Raw genomic sequence first — 10,520 nt, forward strand, 5'->3', positions numbered from 1 at the left:
CTAATTTGGTAAAAAAAAAAAAAAACTGGGCGTGGATGAGTAAGTACCGAAAAGGAACAAGCATCCGGGAGCGCGGAATGAAACGGGTCGCATACCTTACTTACATTACTAGAAATAGTGGAGTAAAATACTTCGAAAAGGTAAGCGGTCTACTCAGTTTAATGTCAAAGTAACCTTCCTTATGCTAACATTATTGGACCTTAGGCGGAGTTGGGAGAAATTGTGCAAGAGTGTCTAAATGTTAGGCTGCTACTTAAAAACGTAGGACGGCGTAGAAATCTGAGAGAGAAGGTCGCTCAGCGAACATCTTGCTTGGAAATACAACTAGTCCTGCATGTTTGAATGTAGTCTATATAACGCTTTTGACTATAATAAATCGTTCAAATTAAAATTTAGCTAAGGGATTCTTGTTCCGAAGTAATACATTACTTCGTACATCGGCTTTTCCACTATGTTACTTGATCTCAAATAATTATACGTATAGAAATTTTCATTAAACTTAAAAGAATACTTAATATTTGTCATGTTGCTTAGCTGGGCATTACTTAAATGGTCTTTACCACGTCCATCATATGCGAAGTAGAACCGTAATGTTTTTCCGTCGAAATAAATATGTCAGGCACAAATTTTGAATACATGTAGCCTACAGTTAATGCCTGACGCAGTGACTGCAAATACATGTAGCCTACAGTTAATGCCTGACGCAGTGACTGCATTAACCATCCTCTTTCGCTTTTAAGTCCACTATGACGTCAAATTACGGCAGCCACGCCTAGACATCACATCTGTGAGCTTCCCCATACCCTAAAGAAAAGTTTCCTGATACAATATAGTGTATTCGAAAGCTTTAAATTCTATCATTTAAACATCGAAATACAGCCTAATTTTATATCAATATGAATCTGTAAGTTAAATATGTAATAGAAAGATAATGTGTGCGTGTGAATTTAATTAATTGAATGTTCGTATCTTACGCTAATAAACTAGAGCGAGAAACAGCGTGGTCTGTAATATATAATTGTGTAATCTACATGCGACATGTTGCGTTTGTTTTCCGAGCGAGGGGAGGGGGCCGCCAGGAAGTTTCTCTTGATCGTTTGTGCTCGTCAGTTACCGCCTTACGCTTGTGCATTCACGAGGCTGTGTAGTCCCTTCTCAAAAGGGTGAAAGCTCCTCCTACACCAAAAGGTTGTTTACTGGCTTGGGGGGTTTAAGAATTGCAAGATTTAAAACTAAAGACCTGCATCTTACCTTTTTTTTTCCCTTCATATTTGCAGGTTTTCCTGACCAAGAAACAGAAAAGAGTCAGTCCCCCAGAGATACGAAGATTTCCCTTGATATCACCAAAAATATCTTCCTTTTTTTTTTGCACTGCAGAACACACCTCAGACATTCACATTGCTTAGAATAAACTGACATGGCCTTGGTAGTCCCGGTCCCATCCCGTCTACTGTGGGCTCGTTTAGCAGCCCTGGTGTTTGCATGTGTGGCGTTCAGTGTCGCGCACGGATCAGGCGCGAATGGTGGTATGTACGACTGGTGCATGTTCTGCTGGGTGTTCAGTTTCGCCGGCACCTTGCTGGTGTTGCTGGTGGAGCTGCTGGGTCTGCAGTCACTAAGTCCCGTGTCCTGGACCAACTTCCCCATCACTTTTGCCTGTTACGCAGCACTCTTCTGCCTCTGTGCCTCCTTCATCTTCCCATTTCACTTCATCAAAGACACCAATGTCTATGACAAGAGCCGCAATCACAGGATTGCCAGCACAGTCTTTTCCTGCCTGGCCACCTTTGCGTACGTGGTAGAGGTGAGCTTGACTCGCGCGCGCCCCGGTGAAGTGGCCGGCTACATGGCTACGGTGCCCGGCCTGCTCAAGGTGTTCGAGACCTTCGTGGCCAGTGTCATCTTTGTCTTCATCAGCAATCCCATATCCTACACCTATCACGACGCGCTGAAATGGTGCATGGCTGTTTACTGTATTTGCTTCATCATATCAGCAGCCATTGTGATGCTGTGTGTCGGCGAGTGTACGGGCTTCCTTCCTTTCCCATTTTCCCGCTTCCTGTCTGCCTATGCCCTATTGGCCGTGGTGATGTACCTCACTGCTACCATCATCTGGCCGGTTTTTCAGTTTGATAGCCATTACTCCACGGTGAAGCGGGACTATCACTGCCTCTCTAGGGGACTTTGTCTGTGGGAAAAACTGGTCACCATAGCTGTACTGACCGCTGTCAACTTTCTGTTGTACCTGGCAGATCTGGCATACTCTGCCCGATTGGTGTTTGTCAGCACATGAAAAACTGGGAATCAGCACATCAGTACATTTCATATATTGGTTTGTGTCTACCACTGCTGCCTCTGTGTGACAGATCCACACACTGCTGAGCTGAGACAGATGTTTTACTGTGCCATGTCTTTGTGCTGCTTACATGTGAAGCCTGTATCTCTAACCTATATGTACAATTTTGCACAAAATGCATGCTGTACAACAATATTTGATGTGTTTTAATTCAGTTTTTATTCAGCATATTGGAACAATCCAAAATGAAAATCTTGGAAACCTGGCAAGCACGTTTTCAGTGTTTGTATGCTTGTATATGTTTTATACATTTTCAGTCACATTAGATGTGATCTTAAAGTTGTTTGCTACAATATTAAGTGAATAAATAATTATTCTCACATATTTGGACTGGTGACATAGTTTTGCATTTCCAGATTACAAAGTTCAACTGCTTAGATTGATGAAATAACCAAAAGCCAGTCCAATTTTAGTACAACATCAATTTTGATTACATATTGCCTGAATTCTTGCCTCTGTTGTACTAAAAATAATTTAACAACAAATCCCTATTTCCCTTTAATTTTAAGACCAAAGTCATCAAATAGTCTAGTGGTATTTAGGGTATGCTAGTAGCTGTACCTTGTGCTAAGGTTACTATAATTTACATTGGATGGAGGAGATCAAATAATATTTGCATTAGATTAATAATTATGGGCTAATCCTCCAAAAAGGTTAAAAGGAAGAGAGAACTTTAGTAGTCACTATAAGCCTTTGAATTCCATTACTATAGAGCTAAGTGACAATAATAATACTATTTTATTTTTCATAGCTTGAAGTAGTTCACCAGATAAACCTTGTGAATATAATTTTGCTGTAGAAGTTGTGAAAAGAAATTGAAAAAATGAGTGTGCCTTTTCATTTAAAAACCTGTGGTTGTGCGAACTCCTCTCACCTTCTTGTAGTGAATTTGGATTCAAGAAATGTACTGCATTATTGTGGTACCTGTACAGTAAATACATGAGATATTGCTTGGAAGCTAAATCATAAATTATTTTAATTTTGATTTGGTATTTTTCAAGGGTAGTTTTTGTTTATCTGAGTAAGATATGAATGAGTTACTACTACATTGTTAGAAGGCTACCCACAAAACAGCTTATGCATGTATGTGTATACCTAACTTACAGAGTTAAGTAAATGTTCATCAGAATTTAGAACATGAAAGGCCAGGAAACAAAACCAATATCAGAGTAAGCTGTTAATTAGGATACTTCCCAGTGTGTAATGTTACATTTAGATATTAGTTGCAGTTTTTATTGTTGTATTTCATTGTATTACTTTTATTTGCTTGTATTCTCAGATAAGCTATTTGTATTTAACTTGTGGCACCCTTTTATTTCGCAACTCCTTATTTCAGTTTCATTTTAACCAATCCTAAATAGCTAACTGCTCACTAGCTAACAACGGAAATTAGACGCTAGATCTGTGTGCAGAAGGATTAAACCACTTTTACTTTAAGACAGTGGGTAGGAGTGAACCATATTGGGAAATAAAAGGAAACAACACACAGACTAAAATAATTTAGCATGGAATATGTAGTTTGGTATTATTTATTCTATAATAAAAGAGTAAAAATTAGAAATCAAAATACATTCAGAAGACCATTCCTCCTCCCTGCTGAGGCAAATATAATTCTGGCTGATGACCTTAATGTCTTCTACTGTAGGTTTGAAAGGAACAAACTTTCACCCCTCACCCACTCACTCCAGCGTTAATGGCGCAGACCACACCTCAGACTACCCTTCACACCTGACACTCAGACTGCATTCAAGATATGTGAAGAGGAAGTAAACTGGCACTTCCATAGAGAGAAAACCAGGAAAGCACAAGGTCCAGATGGTGTCTCCTCCACCTGTCTTCAAACCTGTGCTTGACCAGCTTGCTCCAGTCTTCACACACATATTCAACAGATCCCTGGACTTGTGTAAAGTCCCCTCTTGCTTCAAACACTCCACCATTATCCCAGTCCCCAAGAAAACATACATCATAATTATGAATGACTACAGGGCTGTTGCTTTGACATCTGTGGTCATTAGCGCTTTTGAATGACTGGTGTTGGCCCACCTGAAGAACGTTACAGGACACCTGCTAGACCCCCTGCAGTTTGCCTAACATACAAACAGGTCATTGGACGACACAGTCATCATGGGACTTAACATCCTGCAACATCTTGACCGTCCAGGGACATCCAAGGATCCTATTTGTGGAATCAGTGTTCAAGTCCATCATTTCAGAAATTCTCTCCTCCAAACTCTCCCAGAACTCTGTATCCCCTGCCATCTGTCAGTGGATCACCAGTTTCCTGAAGGGAGGAAACAGCAGGTGAGGCTGGGGGAATTCACATCCAGTATACAAACAGTCAGTATTGGTGTTCCCCAGGGATCCATCCTGTCCCCACTATTCTTCTCTCTCTACACCAATGACTGCACCTCCAAGGACCCAGCTAATAAACTCCTGAAGTTTGCAGATAACACTACACTCATCAGACTCAGATGGTGATGAGTCTGAATACAGATTGAAAAAATTGATTGGAAATTGAAAAGCTGTTGCTGTGGTGTAGTCAGAACAACTTGGAGCTAAACACGCTCAAGACTGTAGAGATGAAGGTGGACTTTAAGAGACACTCCTCTGCACTGCTCCCCTTCACAATATCCAACAACACTGTGTCAAATTTGTCCTTCAAATTTCTGGAAACTACCATTTCCCAAAACCGGAAGTGGGAAACCAACATCAACTCCATCCACAAAAAGGGCCAACAGAGGATGTACTTCCTAGGACAACTCAGGAAGTATGGCCTACCACAGGAGCTGCTGAGGCAGTTCTACACAGTCATTGAATCTGTCCTGTGCGCATCCATCACAGTCTGGTTCAGAGCAGCCAATAATCAAAAAAGGAACAGACTGCAGTGAACAGTAAGGACAGCAGAAAAGATCATTGGGGCTCCCCTACAGGCAGCCTTCCCTACAGGACTTGCACTCCTCAAAAAACAGGACATTGGCAAGGAAAATCATTACAGATCCTTTACGCCCTGGACCCCCTCTTTCAACTCCTCCCCTTTGGCAGGCACAATAGAACCTGTATACTAAAATGTCTAGACACAGGAGCAGTACCTTATACCATCACCCTCATAAATAGTTGCCTAGTCCCATCTGCAATGTCATAGCACACAACTACAATAATACATTATATATATATATAACTTCAGTCCCATACATTGTCATTACTGATGTTAGCATTACCACCTACTGGCACTTTATGTATATTATATATTGTTGTCCTGTGCATTATCTGAATATTGTGTATTGTATGTGTATTTTCTGTATTACATGAGTTAACAACAGCTGGAACCAAATTCCTTGTGGGTGTCAACATATTTGGCCAATAAGTCAGATTCTGATTGTGATTCTGATTTATTTCTAAGGTTACTGGAGGACCCCACATTCAAGGAAGGCCCATCTCCAACACTTCAGTAACTGCTCACATTCACAATGATCTTATTATGGATGACATTGCTGCTAGTTATGTTTTTAACAGTTTCTGGAGTTCTGAACAAGCACTCCTGAAAGGTTTTAAGGGCAGATTATTAGGATCTTTAGAAATAATGACACCTGCCTGAGGTCACTTTAATTTAACATAGACTATAATCCTAATAAGATATTTCATAATGTCACTTTGCATTTTCTTGTCAATAATCCATGGTGGGTGATACAGTAATCCATTTACCATAGTACATGCTAATCTTTGGTGTCTCAAGAAATGCACCTGAACCCACAAAATTGGAAGGAGTTTTATTTCAGTAAGACCTGGAATCACTTAATCATTCTGGACTATTTTTGGCTGGACTATTGTAATTCCCTGTATATGTGTCTGACCCATTCCATCCTCTCTCAGTTTCAAATGGTTGAAATTGCACCTGCTAAACCTTTAACTGCAACAAAGAAAACACATCAACCATGTTCTGGTTCACTTACACTGATTACCTCTGAAATACAGAATTGAGGTTACCAAATTATTGTTTGTTTTTAAATCCCTTAATGGATTAGCTCCACAATAATGTCCTATGTAGCACAATTAATGTGCCAATTCCATATGTTGTCCATTGGTCACTTAGGTTATTTTGTTACATAATCCAATGCATCTTGCTATATGGGAGCTCAGAAAGATTTAATGGCTTTATTGTCCATCTCAATGCCAGGATTGTACAGCTCCTGGGTATCTGTTTAGGATAAATCCAAGGAGCACTCCTATCTTCAAAGTTGGGCAAACAGCACCCATAACTTGGCTAACTCCAACAAATACCTTCAGTTAAGCTTTTTAGAGTTCTACACTTCAGGAGAAATTTGTTTCAGATGTCTTTAATATCATATTTAATATGATATGAAACAGAAGGAAGGTGCTGATATACGGTGGATGTACACAAGTACATGAATATGGAAACTTCTCATAACTCATTATTTGGCCAGGATGATAAATGAGCAGATAAACGAGTAAATAATGGCTAAAGCTCAGTGATGTCAGTTTCACTGATACAGATGGTGCAAGCCATTGTCACAGAAAGACAAAATATAGTCTTAACTAACAAGGATGTCTTAAGGTTTTGAGAATCTCTTATTCTACTTTGTTTAAATTTTATTTGGTTGTGTGGTTTTGGTTTCCTCACAGCTTTCCATCTTACATCTAAACTTTATAAAAACTATATGTACAAAAGTAAAAACAATAGCACAAAAATATTCACAAATACATATTAAAAATATAACAAAAATAAAGTTAGAAAAGGATGCTTGTTTAATCCACTCAAATGTTCCACAAACAAAGCCAAACTGGGAAATAACTGCACTATGTGACAAGCAAATAATCAAAATATAACATTAAGCCTGTAAAACAAATGTACAACAACAAATATTACTGTTATACTTACCATCGCCTACTATTTTTGATCTCTTGTTATTCACTCATTGGTTCCAATAATTGGTGAGACAACTGCTGAAAAGAATTTGAACAGGTGATTTTCATCAGCTAATTTTAACGAGATGCTTAAAAGGAATGCAGGTAAACAGGTAAGCTATGTCTAGCTGTGCTTCTCTTGCTGAGAAGGAGTTGCTGTATGATACTGGGTTGTCCTATCCAGAGGCACTATGTGGTGGAGCTTAAGGTAATATGTTATAACTGTGTTGTGGTGCAGTCTTGTCTATATTTAAGAAAGAGGATTACATCCATGTGTTAATGCTCTTATTTTGTAGGCTTTGGTTACTCCTAAATACTGTATTTCTGTTGAGGGATGCAGAGGGGAATGGAGGTAAGATGTTGGTCAGATGCTTTGTACATGTGTTCAGAACTTCTAGTAACTTAAATTTTTTTTAAATAAACCTTTTATTCTGTCCCCTTCAAGTGTGGCATAAAAAAGTTGCTCCACATTGGCGTAACTTGGCAGCATCAGCTTATATGGATCTTCCCCGAAAAGCTAATTATCTTCCTTATCAGACCAAGGGTGGTTTGACTTCCAGTGTTGCATCTGTGCAAAGTAGTCCTGTGTTCCCTCCACGAGGGTCAGAATCCAGCCAGACTCAGGCTGGTCAGTCAAGTTGTCTTTCAAGCAGTCAATTGGATTCTTCAGAAGCTCAGACTGCAAGTGGCTCTACTGGATGCCAGTCTGTGCTCCAAAGTGGCCAGCTATTACCTGCATTTGTATCCCAACCCCAGTTTCATGGTTCCACTGGTAATGTTGCAACTTGGTTTCAGGGGCAGAGGTCCAAGAGTGTCCTTAGTAGCCCTCTTCAACAAGGTGTGACTCATCAGGAGTCTGCTGGCAACTTAAAATCTGTGTCCTTTGCTCAAGGTTTCCCCAGTCAGCAAATTGGTTCAAGGGTGCAAACAGCAGCTGTCCAATCCTCTCCTACCCATCAGGGAGTCCACAGAGCTCCATCCTCAGGCCTGTCAATGTACCTTCCTTCAAAAAAGCTCCAACCACCTAGTCATGTTCCTGCCCGTACTTGGCATCAAGGCTACCCACAGCAATTTCCCTATCCTTCACAAAGCAGGCCTGCAAGTATGTTGCTGTCCCAAACCCAGACTGGTGGAGATGGATTGGCTTCAAACTCTCAAAGTAGCTATGGTGGACAACACCAGAGTTCCACCTGGTCTGCTCTACAACCCGGAAGCCAAAGCACAAGTCGGCTGGATTTTGGAACATTGGGTGATCAATGCACCAGAATGACATCTGGTTTGACCTCTGCCAGTGATGGGTACCTTGCTTCTCCATTTGTAAGCAACTGGCAGTCATCTAGCCATGATCAGACTACTCGGTCCCAGATGCAGGCCTCCGGTATGAGTTCTTGTGACTACAAGCAATCTGTCAGAGATGCTGCACAAAGCAGCACATCATATGGAGACCTTCCTTCTCAAGTTGGAAGCACCTGGCAGACATCTAGCCTGTCTGACCAGTCCCAGCTACAGCGTTCTACTGCTGGTGAGACTTCAACTAGCCAGCAGTCTGGCAGGGATGCTTTGCAAAAAAGCAGCAGCTATTATGTGCCTCTTGCATTGCAGGATGCAGGCATATGGCAGTCTGCCCGGTCTCCAATGCAGGATTCCCATCTGGGTTCTGGCATGACCTCTACTAGCCAGCAGTCAACCACTGATGTGCAAAAAAGCAACAGCCGCTATGGACCACTGTATTCCCAGGGTACAAGCACCTGGCAGCCATTTGGCCGTGATCAGACTGCAGAGTCCCAGATGCAGGGCTCCAGTGTGAGTTCTTGTGGCTACCAGCAACCTACTAGTGATGTTCCACAAAGTGGCAGCATCTTGAATGGGGCCCTTCCTCCTCAAGTTGCAAATGCACGGCCAACATCTAGCCTCCAGTCTTTCCTGCAGTCTGCCCAGTCCCAGACACCAAGTATCAGTGCTGCTTTGACCCCCATCAGCCAGCCATATGCTGGTGACTTGTCTCAAAGTGGCAACTATTCTAGACCTCTGCCTGCCCAGGGTGCAAGTGAATTGCAGCCTACTGGCCGCCACCATCCTGCTCTACAGACTGCAGGGACCCAGATGCAGGGTTCCAGTGAGGATTTTGACTTTTTTACCAGCAAACAGTCTGCCAGTGGTGATGCACAAAGCAGTCGTAGCTCCAATTGGACACATCCACAGGGTGTAGGTACCTGGCAGGTGTTCAGCCAGAAGTACCCAGTTGGACCCCTCAGTGCTGGGGTGACCTCAACCAGCCAGCAGTCTGGCAGGGCTGTGCCACAACACGGCAGCTATTATGGACCTGTGGACTCTCGTGTTGCAAGCAACTGGCAGCCAGCTAGCCATGATCAGACTGCTCAGTTCCAGATGCCAGCCTCCAGTGTTGGTTCTTGTGACCACCAGCAATCTGCCAGTGATGCTGCACAAAAAAGCAGAACCTTGTATGGGGACCTTCCTTCTCAGGTTGCAAGCACCAGGCAGACATCTAGCCATGATCAGACTGCCCAGACCCAAATGCGGGGTTTGAGAGGATACAGTGGTTCTCAAGGCTCACCCAGCTATACTTTCACTCAGAACTTGCCTGGCTCTTCTTCCCAGAGTGAAGCCCAATTGCCCCTTATCCCATTCAGCTGGATGGTTAAGCAAAGAGTGTCTGCATAATGCTGTCTTGCTATGAGATGCTGAAATGGTTGATTTATCAAAATGATTGTCCTGTCTTTAAATAAAAAAAAAAGTCAGCATTGCTGTCTCTGCCTCCTATCCATTGGTTAAAGGTTGGGATGTAACTTGGAGTCCTAGCCAAAGAAAAGGCTCAACTGTGAAATTTATGGTGGGGAGTGCAAATGCTTTCTGGTTATTTAGAAGTGGGTTGTGGGATAAGGGATGCCCCAAAGGCTTGTAAGGCTTCAAAGGTTCATGGATCAACTGGCAGACTTCTGAAAGATTGGGGAGTGCAAAGTGCATTAGCAAGCATAAACCTGGTTTGTGTTGGGGTTCTTTTGATGTGCAATTCAACTTAAAAAAAATTATATATCTGCATGGAAGGACTGACCATCACTTCAAATTTGAACTAGTGCATATTTACAAAACCTGTTTATGTGCACTGGTTACTTTATGGGTTCCTGTGACTGCAAATATTCTCACAAATGGGAGGGGGATGAGGAGTTTCTGTTCCCCCATTTGTCTTCTGTTAAATCAGCATTTATTTTTTTCTGCACAG

At 41.9% G+C, this 10,520-nt stretch overlaps 1 protein-coding gene across 1 annotated transcript; it reads left to right on the plus strand.

Moving 5' to 3' along the window:
* On the plus strand, positions 1 to 2,680 carry LOC113592249 (myeloid-associated differentiation marker homolog). Its single transcript, XM_027033057.3, has 2 exons — positions 1 to 140; positions 1,278 to 2,680. The coding sequence occupies exon 2, from the start codon at positions 1,418 to 1,420 to the stop codon at positions 2,291 to 2,293; it is 876 nt and encodes a 291-aa protein (XP_026888858.1). The 5' UTR covers positions 1 to 140; positions 1,278 to 1,417; the 3' UTR covers positions 2,294 to 2,680.
* Positions 2,681 to 10,520: the final 7,840 nt, after the last annotated feature.

This window comes from Electrophorus electricus, chromosome 13, assembly GCF_041902795.1.
Source record: "Electrophorus electricus isolate QZ-2024a chromosome 13, ASM4190279v1, whole genome shotgun sequence".
Lineage (NCBI taxonomy): Eukaryota > Metazoa > Chordata > Actinopteri > Gymnotiformes > Gymnotidae > Electrophorus > Electrophorus electricus.

What these genes read in the sequence shown, in the direction of transcription:
- LOC113592249 (XM_027033057.3), top strand. Translation starts at nt 1,418, where the DNA reads ATGGCCTTGGTAGTCCCGGTCCCATCCCGTCTACTGTGGGCTCGTTTA.